Here is a 15,379-nt window from a genome sequence, read left to right as displayed (position 1 = left end):
TGGAGAACCCTTTTCATTAGCTGCCTCGATAAACACGCTCCACTCCGCCGTAAAAGAACAGGGAAAAAAGTTCTCCTTGGATTGACTACGATCTAATTAAGAAATGTACAAACGTGATTTTCTTAACAGGAAGGCAGAACAACACGGAGATTAAACTAGTTGGAGTCAATACAAAAAAGAAAGAAACTCTGTCAGCAATGCTATTAAAACAGCCAAACGAAAATATTTTACCAGTAATTTAGAAGATAATAAGGATGATATGCGCAAGACCTGGAAAATTCTAAACGAACTTAGCTCACGTGGGAAAAAAACGTGTGACATTGCTGAGCTTAAAGTTAACGGTGCAACTTTTTCATCCGCCTGTGATATCGCTGAGAAATTCATATCACCATTTTGCAAACACTGGCAAAAATTTAGCGAGTGAAATCCCCAGCACAGGTACCCCATCCGAATCCTATTTATACCAAACTGACAAATCGTTCTCACTTCGCCAAATTCGAGTACGATTATTAAGTAAAAGCCAAGCTACTGGATTGGACAAAATCCCCTGCAACCTGATTAAAATTGCCACTGATATTACTTCGCCTTCGTTGACAAACAAATCTTTAACTGTTCCATCGCTTGCGGAATTTTTCCTTCTGATTGGAAATTTGCAAGCGTTTCTCCTATTTTCAAGAAAGGCGAAAAGTCCGATCCAGGCAACTATAGGCCAATCTCAGTTTTGTCAGTGGTTGCAAAGATATTTGAAAAAGCTGTTTTCAACCAATTTTACAGCTAACTTAACGAAAACAAATTATTAACAGTTTGTCAGTCAGGCTTTAGGTCACTCCATAGTACTCTAACGGCCCTACTAGAAGCTACCAATGACTGGTCTGTCAACATTGACAATGGTCTTCTTAATGGAGTGATTTTTATCGATCTCAAAAAAGCTTTTGATACGATCGACCATGAAATTATTTTGAAAAAACTAGCCTGAAGTGGTTCAGATCATATTTAACAGACAGGGAACAGAAGTGTCGGGTCAATGGCCGACTTTCTGGTAGCCACACCCTAACATGCGGTGTACCTCAAGGCTCAACAATTGGCCCACTTCTGTTCCTTGTCTATATTAATGATTTCCCTCACTGTCTTCACAGCTCCCTCACTCGAATGTATGCCGAAGACACAACAATCACCTATTCGGCTTCGAACCTTGTTGAACTCGAGCTTCAAATTAATTCAAAATTATCGAAATTACACAAATGGCTATTGGCAAATAAGCTTAGTTTAAACATAACTAAAACAGAATTCATGATCATCGGTTCGAGGCAGAGGCTGAAGGCCAGAGCCGATGGAGTGAATATATCAATAAGGATCGAGAACAATGAAATATCTAGAGTTGAAAACACGAAATCCTTAGGTTTGCATATTGACAAGAATTTAAGCTGGGAAAAGCACATAGACGAAAAATCTAAAAAAATTTAAGTGGGATCGGAGCCCTTAAACGAGTGCGTCCTTTCATATCAAGGGGAACGGCATTTACCATTTATAAGGCGTTAATAGAGCCACACTTTGACTACTGCAGTCTTGTTTGGCACGAAATTAGCTCCAAGCTTAACGACAAATTACAAAAATTACAAAATCATGCGGCAAGAATAATTACCAAATCGGATTTCGACACTACATCTGCCACTCTCAGGCGCCTTCTTGATTGGGACGATGTCTCTACAAGAAGGTCCAAACACCTGGGAGTGGCAATGTTCAAAACTCTAAATAATCTCTTTCCTTCTTATCTGACAAATCTATTTGAAACCTGCGACCCAAAATACAATCTAAGAAACCAAGATAATAAGTTAAAGTAAAACTAATTCCATAGCAAAATTTAAAACGTTTCTTCATAATCATTTTACCTTATCAGACGAACACACGGCAGTCATGGAAACCAGTGATATGTAAATATATTTTTATATTGTAACTATAGCATCAAAAAGCCCAAACTGTCGCGATCTCGTACCGACTCTGCCGAGTCGATTTCCAGTTTTTGGTGTTTTATATTGTAACTGATGTACTTGTACGTGTATAAATAAAGTGTATGCATGTAGGTAGGTAGGTAGGTAGGTAGGTAGGTAGGTAGGTAGGTAGGTAGGTAGGTAGGTAGGTAGGTAGGTAGGTAGGTAGGTAGGTAGGTAGGTAGGTAGGTAGGTAGGTAGGTAGGTAGGTAGGTAGGTAGGTAGGTAGGTAGGTAGGTAGGTAGGTAGGTAGGTAGGTAGGTAGGTAGGTAGGTAGGTAGGTAGGTAGGTAGGTAGGTAGGTAGGTAGGTAGGTAGGTAGGTAGGTAGGTAGGTAGGTAGGTAGGTAGGTAGGTAGGTAGGTAGGTAGGTAGGTAGGTAGGTAGGTAGGTAGGTAGGTAGGTAGGTAGGTAGGTAGGTAGGTAGGTAGGTAGGTAGGTAGGTAGGTAGGTAGGTAGGTAGGTAGGTAGGTAGGTAGGTAGGTAGGTAGGTAGGTAGGTAGGTAGGTAGGTAGGTAGGTAGGTAGGTAGGTAGGTAGGTAGGTAGGTAGGTAGGTAGGTAGGTAGGTAGGTAGGTAGGTAGGTAGGTAGGTAGGTAGGTAGGTAGGTAGGTAGGTAGGTAGGTAGGTAGGTAGGTAGGTAGGTAGGTAGGTAGGTAGGTAGGTAGGTAGGTAGGTAGGTAGGTAGGTAGGTAGGTAGGTAGGTAGGTAGGTAGGTAGGTAGGTAGGTAGGTAGGTAGGTAGGTAGGTAGGTAGGTAGGTAGGTAGGTAGGTAGGTAGGTAGGTAGGTAGGTAGGTAGGTAGGTAGGTAGGTAGGTAGGTAGGTAGGTAGGTAGGTAGGTAGGTAGGTAGGTAGGTAGGTAGGTAGGTAGGTAGGTAGGTAGGTAGGTAGGTAGGTAGGTAGGTAGGTAGGTAGGTAGGTAGGTAGGTAGGTAGGTAGGTAGGTAGGTAGGTAGGTAGGTAGGTAGGTAGGTAGGTAGGTAGGTAGGTAGGTAGGTAGGTAGGTAGGTAGGTAGGTAGGTAGGTAGGTAGGTAGGTAGGTAGGTAGGTAGGTAGGTAGGTAGGTAGGTAGGTAGGTAGGTAGGTAGGTAGGTAGGTAGGTAGGTAGGTAGGTAGGTAGGTAGGTAGGTAGGTAGGTAGGTAGGTAGGTAGGTAGGTAGGTAGGTAGGTAGGTAGGTAGGTAGGTAGGTAGGTAGGTAGGTAGGTAGGTAGGTAGGTAGGTAGGTAGGTAGGTAGGTAGGTAGGTAGGTAGGTAGGTAGGTAGGTAGGTAGGTAGGTAGGTAGGTAGGTAGGTAGGTAGGTAGGTAGGTAGGTAGGTAGGTAGGTAGGTAGGTAGGTAGGTAGGTAGGTAGGTAGGTAGGTAGGTAGGTAGGTAGGTAGGTAGGTAGGTAGGTAGGTAGGTAGGTAGGTAGGTAGGTAGGTAGGTAGGTAGGTAGGTAGGTAGGTAGGTAGGTAGGTAGGTAGGTAGGTAGGTAGGTAGGTAGGTAGGTAGGTAGGTAGGTAGGTAGGTAGGTAGGTAGGTAGGTAGGTAGGTAGGTAGGTAGGTAGGTAGGTAGGTAGGTAGGTAGGTAGGTAGGTAGGTAGGTAGGTAGGTAGGTAGGTAGGTAGGTAGGTAGGTAGGTAGGTAGGTAGGTAGGTAGGTAGGTAGGTAGGTAGGTAGGTAGGTAGGTAGGTAGGTAGGTAGGTAGGTAGGTAGGTAGGTAGGTAGGTAGGTAGGTAGGTAGGTAGGTAGGTAGGTAGGTAGGTAGGTAGGTAGGTAGGTAGGTAGGTAGGTAGGTAGGTAGGTAGGTAGGTAGGTAGGTAGGTAGGTAGGTAGGTAGGTAGGTAGGTAGGTAGGTAGGTAGGTAGGTAGGTAGGTAGGTAGGTAGGTAGGTAGGTAGGTAGGTAGGTAGGTAGGTAGGTAGGTAGGTAGGTAGGTAGGTAGGTAGGTAGGTAGGTAGGTAGGTAGGTAGGTAGGTAGGTAGGTAGGTAGGTAGGTAGGTAGGTAGGTAGGTAGGTAGGTAGGTAGGTAGGTAGGTAGGTAGGTAGGTAGGTAGGTAGGTAGGTAGGTAGGTAGGTAGGTAGGTAGGTAGGTAGGTAGGTAGGTAGGTAGGTAGGTAGGTAGGTAGGTAGGTAGGTAGGTAGGTAGGTAGGTATGCATGTATGTATGGGGAAGCAAAGAGCAGTGCGCGCAGATGATAAGCCAGGCGGGAACAATCAGAATTATGAGAAAACAAAGAGCAGTGCGCGTAGATAATAAGAAGCGCGTGAACAATCAGTATTTTGAAAACAAAAAGCAGTGCAGGTAGATAATAAGACGCGCGTGAACAATCAGAATTATAAGAAAACAAAGACCAGTGCGCGTAGATAATAAGACGCGCGTGAACAATCATAATTATGAGAAAACAAAGAGCAGTGCGCGTAGATAATAAGACGCGCGCGAACAATCAGAATCATGGGAAAACAGAAAGAAGTGCGCGTAGATAATAAGACGCGCGTGAACAATCCGAATTATGAGAAAATAAAAAGCAATGCGCGCGTAGATAATGAAACGCGCGTGAACTATCAGAATCATGGGAAAACAGAAAGAAGTGCGCGTAGACAATAAGACGCGCGCGAACAATCAGAATCATGGGAAAACAGAAAGAAGTGCGCGTAGATAATAAGACGCGCGTGAACAATCATAATTATGAGAAAACAAAGAGCAGTGCGCGTAGATAATAAAACGCGCGTGAACAATCAAAATTATGAGATAACAAATAGCAGTGAGCGTAGATAATCAGAATTATGACAAAACAAAGAACAGTAGGCGTAGATAATAAAACGCGCGTGGACATCCAAGCTTATGAGAAAACAAAGAACAGTAGGCGTAGATAATAAAACGCGCGTGAACATCCAAGCTTATGAGAAAACAAAGAACAGTGCGCGTAGATAATAAAACGCGCGTGAACAATCAGTATTATGAGAAAACAAAAAGCAGTGCGCGTAGTAATAAGACGCGCGTGAACAATCAGAATTATGAGGAGACAAGGAGCAGTTCGCATAGAAGAAAAGAACGCGCGTGAACAATCTGAATTTTGACAAAACAGGTAAGTGCGCGTAGATAATGGAGCGAGCGTGAATAATCAGAATTATGAAAAAAAAAAAAAAACAAGTTGGCGTAGATAATAATAAAACAAGCGTCATAAGCCGGGATTATGAGGAAACAAAGAAAAGTGCGAAAATAGGTTACCTACAAACTGCGCTATGCTAATCTCTCGTAATCTTTCGTAACTTCACTATACTTTTTAAATTGTTGTCTAATCGGTAACAACTTTCATTTTACATTCTCTTTAATAATATTTGCGTATTTTTGGCTATGATACCCAAGTATGTACAAAACTATTTACATATTTCTCATTTGTTCTTAAAAACCAGTGAAAATAATTATTTAATAGTCTATCTAGAAAATTTCGTCAATGATGATGCTATGGATTACTGATTTCCTCTCCTTTCATGATCGATCATCACTATCAGGGCCCTGTTGACTTGGCGAGTTGCCACTGACCTCTGACGGCTCAGTGATAGTTTGCTCTTCATCCTCGTCATCCCGTGCGAGCTTCATCAGCTCCGCATCGTCTTTACTGGATTCGGGTTCTGAGCACAGATCGAGCTGCGTAGACTCTGAGGGGCTGACTGCTGACCTTTGTGACGGCTCATGGTCACGTGTTTCCGGAAGTTGAACGTCCTCTCCTTTGAGTCCATTACTTGTTGCAGTTCCAGGTATAATCTCATTAGGATGGCTTCCTTGTTCACTCGCATTTTGTGTTTTTCTTGACACCGAAGCCGTACTCTCGGCTGGTAACTCAAACTGGGTGCTGTGCGTCAGACGTAGTTCCTCTTCTTCTTCCTCTCCTTCCTCCGGCTCATCAGAAAACTCATCCTCATCATCCAACTCTACCACTGAACTATTCTCCGATGACGCGCTGTTTAAGTCCATAGGCAGATAGGAATGCTCCATGTGGAGTCCCCCAGGGGTCGGTTCTCGGGACATGATCTCACGCGCCTGATACCCCGCAAGGATTGGGTCCCAGCCTCGTTGTGATGCTTGGCTGGCGGCACGTGACGCGCGCGATGCTCGTGACGCCATCGTGAGCTCTCGGCTTGGCGGCGGAGGCCGCTCAGGCGTCGGCTCCGTCTCGGAAGTCGTAAACAGGCGCTTGTAGTCTGAAGTGTAGGCATGCGCGTTGTCTTCCTCTAGGATGTGCGCGACTACTAAGTCGCGAGTGCACAGTCTGTGCACCTCTGTTCTGATGGCCTCAATCATTTCCAGATCCCCCGTAGGCTCCACTCCAAGAGTCTGTAGGGTAAAGATAGCCTCTCTGTGGAGAGTAAGGATAGATAGAGAATAAGGGCGAGTCATTGATATAGATATTTAGCCAATCAGGATAGAGAATAAGGGCGAGTCATTGGTATAGATATTTAGCCAATCAGAATAGAGAATAAGGGTCAGCCAATCAGGATAGAGAGTAAGGACTAGTCATTGGTAAACCTGTCATTTCATCTTAAAAATCCACTCCGTAAGTTATGATATCTGTGAGTAATGTAATCTGCTCCCCTGTAACACAAGGCTAAGGCCTAGTTTTACCGCTGTTCCTTCTATTTATCGTTCAAAATGCAAATACGTGCACCATATCGAATAATATAAAACCCTCAATCCCTCTAATGCACTATCAGAAGCCTAGCGTTAGCACTCGCCAGGAATCGAACAGATCTAATTGAATGCCGATCTTTCTCACGCCACACCAGTGCATCACCGAAAGCCTGACCTTTTCACGAGGTCGTCACTCTCCACCACAAGTCGGTCTTGCAGCACACTGAGCATGCGCTCATCTCGTATCCGCAGGGCAGCGACCGCGTTACAAGCCTCTGCACGCACAGCGGCGACCTTCTCGTAACGGATTGCCCATAGCAACACGTCAATCACTCGCTCAGTTACTATGCCAACGCACCCAAGCGCTGAAAACAGAAAAGTGACAATTTGGAAAATGATCATATCTGAAAGCGTGTGAGGTTCACATATAACATAGATATAGATAGATTCAATAACCATTGCTTTTCACTTTAATGATTTTAAGGTCTGCTAGATGCCGACTGTAATTAAGGTCTGCTAGATGCCGATTAAGGTCTGTGAATTGTTAATCTATTTACTTTTACATTTCATTCGACAATTCACTTAATCACTTCACGTGGATCTTTTCATTGTTTGACTAAGCATGCATAGTAAGCCTTCCTATAGCCAACCTCCCACTAGCTCTACCATTTAAACACTATAGCGGTACAACAATGAAGAAGACGGCCAACCCTTGCCCAGCGTGTACGATCCCCGGCTACACCCCCCAACACCAAAACAGAACACACCAGAACCTCGTCACAAGGGTCTGTGCTCGTAGATCATTTGTTAGGAGCATGGGTCTAGGACTACATCACCATAACAAAGAGGAGGGTGCACTGTGACGTCATAACTCTCACTAACCACAGAAACCCCATAAAGTCCCGATTACACTAGTATGTTACGAGCTGCGATTATTAGGTACTTTAAAGCCCCGTGCAAACTGCGCCACCACCTGCCAGCATAGCTGGCGAATTTTCGCTTGACTGACTACAGGACAAAGGAAATGTCAAAATGGGAAATGGACTTTCTGACATTTCCTTTCTGTTGTGGGCAATCGAGCAAGAATTCGCCAGCAATGCTGGGAGGTGCTGGCGCAGTTTGCACGGGGCTTAAGATACGAGTACGGCTACGAGTACGGCGACGGTAGAAAACAATGGAATTAGTTTGATAATTTAAAGGCTGCACGTGAAAATGCGTTTTGTCTGATAGATTTCCAACCGTTCTTCGCCAAAACACGACGTGAAATTCCAAGTTTTACGGTCTGGCGAGTACGTGGTCGGTTGGAGTATAAACTCACTTTTCTTTGTTTCCTATCCTAGAAAGAAGCTTACGGTCAATTTTTGTTAGTTCCTGAATATAAAGTCAGGTAATTTCATCGAAACTATTGAGGAATTTGTCACCAAGCGTTAAAGTATTATCTCGGTCACTCCGTCGTAGCCGTTGTCGCATCTTAAAGTCCCTATTATTGCAACCCCAGATCGCATAAGGGTAACAAACCATGAGATATTTTAGATATAATAGCACACCTTTGATGGCATGTGCCTTGACTTTCCAGCTGCGATCATTACTTGCCATATCAAGTAGACCTTCCAGTAACTTGTCATCAGTGATGCGCAACTGACCCGCCGCCTGCAGAAACATTCAATTACCTTATAATATGCGCAATTAACTCGCCGCCTTCAGAAACAGCCAAGTAATGTACTTTATAACATGCGCAATTAACTCGCTACGTGCAGAGACAGCCAAGTAATGTACTTTATAACATGCGCAATTAACTCGCTACGTGCAGAGACAGCCAAGTAATGTACTTTATAACATGCGCAATTAATTCGCTACGTGCAGAGACAGCCAAGTAATGTACCTGTACCTGTACATGTGCAATTAACTCGCTACGTTCAGAGACAGCCAAGTAATGTACCTTAATATTTCTTAATACTTCACGGTCAAAGGGGAAATAAAGAGGAAATCTTTGCGCGCGAACACTGACTGGTTGAACACTCCAGTGGCAAGAAGATACAAGCAAGAAGATGCAGTGCATGCTTGCATGATTTTGTGCGGCTGCTTATTTAGGTGGCTTCAGAGCAGATGTCAAACGCAGGAAAGTGAAATAGGACATGCAACTGTCCAATTATCTTACCTAAGGCTTCAATTGCTATTAAACAATCCACCAATCCCCTGTAAGACAAAGAATCCAACTATCTGGGACACTCACCATAGCGGCCTCTATCCTGACTGACACATATTCACTCCTGAAGCAGTCAATCAAAGCAGGCAAAAGGCGGACAGTCATGATTCCAAGATTGGAAAGCTGTGGAAATGAAACGAAATGTTTATTATTTGTATAGTGCAAAATAGCATCGCGAGACATGATCAAATGCGCTTTGTTCGACGATCTAATCAACTCTTTTCCATGAGTTCTGAGGCATTGTTATAGGGGCTTGCGGACTGAAGCCCCTAAATTTAGTCTTTATTTCATACACCATGTATCATGATTTTGGACGCTTTTCATGAGTTTTTGAGGGTTCAGAACCCCCACTCAGACACACACACTTTCAAGCTTCTCCACATGCCATAATCTATGCCATCAATAGGTACCAATAAAAAAAGGTTCCTAACTTTCCTTTACTCCAAACGTGGTGCTATGTTACCTTCTTTAATGCGTCAACTTGGGCTCGTTCATTTCCAGTCATGATGCGCTCTCTCAAGGTGTCATGCACAAGCTGGAAAATATAATTAAATTGTCGATGAGTATAAAAAAAGTTTTGCTGTTTGCGAAGGGAAATAAAAAGGTAATCTGGAAGATCTGTAACTTTGTAACATTAAGATTTTAGAAAAAGCGTGGAGTGTGGTACTGGCGGTACCCTCCCATTCCCAGTTTCCCTACCTTTCCATTCCCAGTTTACCCCACCTTTCTATTCATAGTCCCCTACCTTTCCATACCCAGTTTACCTACCTTTCTATTCCCAGTTTACCCACCTTTTTATTCCCAGTTTCCATACCTTTCTATTCCCAGTTTACCCCACCTTTCCATTCCTAATTTCCCTACCTTTCCATTCATAGTTCCCCACCTTTCCATTCCCAGTTTCCCTACCTTTCCATTCATAGTTCCCCACCTTTCCATTCCCAGTTTCCCTACCTTTCCATTCCCAGTTTACTTAACTTTCTATTCCCAGTTTACCCACCTTTTCATTCCCAGTTTCCATACCTTTCTATTCCTAGTTTACCCCACCTTTCCATTCCCAGTTTCCCTACCTTTCCATTCATAGTTCTCCACCTTTCCATTCCCAGTTTACCTACCTTTCCATACCCAGTTTACCTACCTTTCTATTTCCAGTTTACCCACCTTTTCATTCCCAGTTTCCATACCTTTCTATTCCCAGTTTACCCCACCTTTCCATTCCCAGTTTCCCTACCTTTCCATTCATAGTCCCCCACCTTTCCATTCCCAGTTTCCCTACATTTCCATTCAGTTTACCCACCTTTCCATTCCCAGTTTCCCTACATTTCCATTCAGTTTACCCACCTTTCCATTCCCAGTTTTCCCAAGAGCCTGTGCCGCCGCAGAACGCACATCTTTACTCCAGTCGTTCCACATCAAATAGGACAACTTCTGAGTCATGTCCTAAGGATGAAACACAAGATTTTGACTCGTCTAAGTGCAACTAGGTACTAAGGCGACTGCTGTTCAGTTCATGTGGAGCCAGTTCGTCCACACGCTACCCACATTCAAGATAGTGAGTACTTAAAGGAAAAGGACCAAAAGCTTCACAAGTCAAGTATGGGCACATTCATCTTTAAAGCAATGGGCAATGCCACAACGAAGCAGCAAGATCATCAGAAGCAATGGGCAATGCCAGAACGAGCACCAAGATCATCAGAAGCAATGGGCAATGCCAAAACGAGCACCAAGATCATCACAGCTTTAAGACTGACCTTGTTGATGACTCCCCTGAGTTTTGGGATGACCTTTGAGGCTGTCACTCGGTCCTTCCAGCTGTTGCTGTTAAGTAGCTCAGCAATCAGGGAATGCACTATACCCTGAAGGTAGAACAATAACGAACATGAGTTTTCTAACGGTAGGGCTGTCTTACAAAATCTAGCCAAAATGAACTAAATGTTGGGATAGAGTTGCGTTCCCTCTCTCACACAGAGTTATTATTTTGAATGTCATGTAGATACTGTAAGGTCAATCAAGCTAGATTTCCTCAAGGACGGTATCTGATGCATCCTTGTTATTTCTTAGGGAGCTAAAGCAGCCTTGACTCAGCTTAGATTCCAATGGACTTTGGGTGGCTTTTCAGGCAAATCTGCAGCTAGCCCTTTTGCCCCAAATTTAAGCAGTATTCAAGTCCTGGCTGATATTGATGTAATGTGAAAATGTATGTGTAAACTTGATATCCGTTAAAGAAAATCAAATATTTCGTAAAAACTAGGCCTTTTGAAACTTTTAGGGGTGTCAGAGTCTCGGATTTTAAAACATGGTCTCGGAGTCTCAAATTTTGTTAAATAAAGCGATCTGTTTTATGTTGTTACAATGCTTCTGGTTTCCCCTTTTTTTTTTCAAGTCTTTAGTCTAGAGCCTTTCCACTATAAACAGTTACTTTAGCCACTGTAGCAAGATTGTATTGTAATTCTACTTATCTTTTTTTCAACTGATGTTTATGGCATATACCTCGAGCATGTAATCTGAAAAGAAGCTCGGACTCGGATTTTGAAATTTGAGATAAGTTTTGGGCTCAGATTCGGAAACGCAGGTCTCAGAGCCTTGGCAAGTCCCGGATTTACCCATCTCTACCCTTTTAGTTGGATTTAAGATCTGACTGAGCATAGTAAGTTCCTTGTAGACCTACCGAGTATTGACTGAGCTCTGCAAGAAGCGCTCCAGCCTCGATGGTGCGCACTGAGTTATCAGAGTGGAGTTGCCTGACAAGCTCATTGATGACCCGATCACACACGGTCCCAGCCATGGCTAAGCACTGAGTAGCCGCCCACTTTTCAGGACCTCCACCGTGCTCAATCGCCCACAGCAGAACTTTCTCTGCCTAAGGAAAAAAAATTGGAACATCTAACATATTATAAAGCTTCCACATATCTACATGTGTGGCTGCTATTCTTATCAATGATTGTGGCTGCATCATATGCAATCCAGGTTTTCTCACAAAAAAACATCACCCTTACATGAGGGAGGCTATTAAAGGGTATTCCAGTACTCTATGTGGTGACGGTTTGGGCATTAGGGAGGGGAGGTAGCATTATCCTGTTGCATTATGAATTTGAATGTCAAAGGTCTTCTACTGGAAGGAGGGGGGGTGGATTTTTGTAAAAGACATTATAGAGGTGCAGATTTTGAGAAAGGGGACAACTTTCTATACCGCTAAATTCTTAACTGTGTCAAAAGCCTTTGGTATTACAGTGGTTTATTCTAAATACTTCTTTTCAACGTATATTTTTTCACCTCATCACTTTTCTTGTTCAGGGTGTAGAGTGTGATGGCTGCGGCAATCCTGACTTGACAATTCTTGTCATGGAGCAATTTGTTCACTCTATCTAGTAATTCAGGCTCCAAAGCTGCTTGTAGGGGAATCTCTGTATCTTTTCCCTTATCCAACACAACCCCTGAGATGAAAACAATGAAATTAAGACTCAACCTCCCACACCCTTTTTTGTCAACTTTAAACACCACCCTTTTCTGACATACCATACTACACGCTTTTCTCATTCACCCCTCTGCATCTTTTTCCATTTCCTGACGCAGCATACTACACCTGTTACTGGATCACCCTACCACACCCTGCACTACCAGCACCACCACACCATATACTGACGCAGCATACTACACCTGTTACTGGCTCACCCTACCACACCCTGCACTACCAGCACCACCACACCATATTCTGACCCAGCATACTACACCTGTTACTGGCTCACCCTACCACACCCTGCACTACCAGCACCACCACACCATATTCTGACGCAGCATACTACACCTGTTACCAACTCACCCTACCACACCCTACACTACCAACCCTACCATACCATTTTCTGGCCCACATGAAACACACATTTTACTGACTCTAACCCTGCCACACCCCACACTACCAGCCTTACCACACAATCTTCTGGCCCATCCATTCCACACCTTTCTAACCCCACTACTATATCCCCTGAGATGAAAACAATGAAATTAAGACTCAACCTACCACACCCTTTTTTGCCCACTTTAAACACCACCCTTTTCTGACACACTATACTACACCCTTTTCTGATTCACCCTACTGCTCCTTTCATTGACTCACCCTATTACGCCCCACCCTACCACACCATCTTTTGGCCCATCCATTCCGCACCTTTCTGACACCACTACCAAATCTTTCTCGTCTTCAGCATCGTATCTTTACATGTTTTGTTCATCACACGGGCGAAATCAGGGATTAGTCTATGCCATACCTTGTAACTTTGGCTCCTCCTTTTTAGCTTTTCTTATCATGGCAGCTTTGCTACAAGCAGCTACTGCCGAAAGTCTCACATGATCATTTATATCGACCATCCCTTTCATGAGCTCCTCGGTGGTACTATTCTGCCATCTTCGCTCCAGAAACCACTTTGATCTCCACTCCTCGGCTGTTAAACAAACAATCCACTAGGGTCATAGTCAAGGTTAAGGGACCTTTCATAATTTAGAATTGGGAAAGTGAAATTAGAGGGGTTGCGGGTGAGAAGTTTTATTAGCCAAAGAGAGGCTTTTTAAAAGTTAATTATAAGAAAGGGGAATTGAAGTTTGATAGAGTACATGAATGCGAACAACATCAAGAATGGCACATACACTCACAAATTGCTAAAAAAAGTTTGTGATGGCTAATCTAGAACAGCATGTCCCCATTTCATGTTCATAAGTTATCAAATTTGTTAATCCTTATCCCTTGCAACTATCAAATTGTATTAGATAAGCATTACATAAAATGCTACTTACCAATTTTGACTACATTTAGGTCCTCTTTTATTTTTTTCCTCAGCTTGTAACCAGCGCTAATAGTAGCAATGTCCACATCAGAGTGACTAGATGTCTTTGTGGCCAGTAGAATGTCATCTTGAATGACACTTGGCAACTCTTTCCATCTGTGAAGACCCTTAGTTTGGCGACTCACTTGATTATACATTTTCTTCTTCTTTCCCTTAGCTGGAAACCACGGTTTTGCACCTTGGGGAAAATTATCTTGTAAGTGTTTCTGGAACTTGACTTGCTCATTAGAACCTAAAACTATTGTATTTTTGTCACTATGTTTTTTTGCAGGGATTGGCTGAGCTCCTGCAAGTAGCTCTAGTTGATAAACATTCTGTGTATCAAGCTTTTTGTCACCAACACGAGAAGGAAGAGTGAATGATGGTGTATAATTTAGCTCGGTAGCTTCTGATTTTTCCTCCTTTCTTATCTCTTTTTCTTTCTCTTTGCTATGAGAAGACTTTGCTCTAGATTCTCTTCTTGTCTCAGACTTTTCAGGTTTGGAATCAGTCTCCTGAGATGGTTTATACCTCTCTTTGAGAAATACAGCAAGTCTTTCCTTTTCTGGACCTGAAAGATGTTCTTTCACAATCCATTCAGCAGTAGATTTGCTGATTGAGGCAAGGCAATGCTCATCCCATTCATGATGCAAATCTTCCTTTGAAGCCTTCTCAGAGACATTTTGCCCAAGTATCTCAGATGACGACTTATTCAAAACCCTCCTTCCATGTGGCAAAACCTTACTCTTAGTGAGGAGTTTAAGTTTTCTAGGGCCTTTCAGATGACAAGGCATGTGTCTTTTGATTGGCCCACGAGCATCATGCCGCCCAACCAACCCTACCACTTTTGGTTTCATCCTTATAAAACTTCCAGCTTTGTAAACAGCATCACAATCCTTATATGGGACGGTGTGTGGAGCGCGGGAACAAATGACCTCATCAGCAAATGTAAATCCATCACTTATTGTCTTTAGGTAATTTTTACTCAATGTACTGCTTTTATCTTCTCTTGTATGTGGGTGTTGAGATAGCACTTGTAGCAATCTTTCTGCATGGTTTTCATGCATTAGCTCCTCTCCCGGCTTGTTGGGCGCCGGTACAGACGTCCATACCATAGAATTATGACCAGGTCTGGTAGAAGCATACTCCCCTTGGTTGTAAAGTATTGGTTTTTCAATTTGAGACACTTTGAGAAAGCCATCTCTTGCATCCCCCCCAACGTAAGGAACTTGTACTCCGGAGGCAACAGGGAAAAACTCCGCACCGAGGCCTTTTCCAGGAGAAACACTTCTTGCAACTAAAAACAGGGGTAAGGAAAAGCATATAATCAACAAATTCGAAGCCACACATTATATATATATAAATAAATAAATAAATAACATCATGAATCTGAAAAAGAATTGAGAAAACTACCTTAATTGAAAACATGATATCCAATTTAACGAGATTTTTTTGGCTTTTGATGCAGTTGTTGTAGTCAAAAATGACTTTTTTTAGCCGCAAAATTACATAATTGTACCTTAAAATTACACCTCAAGAAAATATATTTGTAGTTCAGTACATACGCGTATTTCGTTTACTTGATATGCTCCCACGGGTTGCCAGATTTGCCATTTTAGTGAGTGTACTTGTTTAACAAGCCGCCATCTTGGTTGCCATCTTGGTTGGTTGTTGTCATGGAAGCCTTTTACTTGAGCCCTGGCAATCTTTCAGCGGTATCTCCCAAAAGGCATGCACTCTCTTCTGAGTACTCAGTCTCTCC

General features: G+C 43.1%; 1 protein-coding gene and 1 pseudogene across 2 annotated transcripts; one reads left to right on the top strand and one right to left on the bottom strand.

The window, feature by feature from the left end:
• Positions 1–515: 515 nt before the first annotated feature.
• Positions 516–1,841, top strand: LOC116604108 (annotated as a pseudogene).
• A 3,437-nt stretch (positions 1,842–5,278) lies between these two features.
• On the bottom strand, positions 5,279–15,328 carry LOC5521054 (HEAT repeat-containing protein 4). Of its 2 annotated transcripts, none has more exons than XM_032366002.2 (12): positions 15,183–15,328; positions 13,589–14,914; positions 13,066–13,239; positions 12,074–12,234; positions 11,469–11,660; positions 10,552–10,656; positions 10,142–10,240; positions 9,267–9,338; positions 8,831–8,926; positions 8,145–8,247; positions 6,773–6,962; positions 5,279–6,325 (listed from the first exon to the last, which is right to left on the bottom strand). In XM_032366002.2, exons 1-12 carry the CDS (start codon positions 15,229–15,231, stop codon positions 5,458–5,460), a joined length of 3,435 nt encoding a protein of 1,144 aa, XP_032221893.2. In that variant the 5' UTR covers positions 15,232–15,328; the 3' UTR covers positions 5,279–5,457. The 2 variants fall into 2 exon arrangements, with proteins under 2 accessions (XP_032221893.2, XP_048584717.1); XM_048728760.1 differs by having other exon boundaries at positions 15,198–15,302.
• Positions 15,329–15,379: the final 51 nt, after the last annotated feature.

This window comes from Nematostella vectensis, chromosome 6 (assembly GCF_932526225.1).
Source record: "Nematostella vectensis chromosome 6, jaNemVect1.1, whole genome shotgun sequence".
Taxonomy (NCBI): domain Eukaryota; kingdom Metazoa; phylum Cnidaria; class Anthozoa; order Actiniaria; family Edwardsiidae; genus Nematostella; species Nematostella vectensis.
The sequence above is the reverse complement of the archived record's forward strand: the minus strand, read 5'-3'. Positions and strand labels throughout refer to the sequence as shown.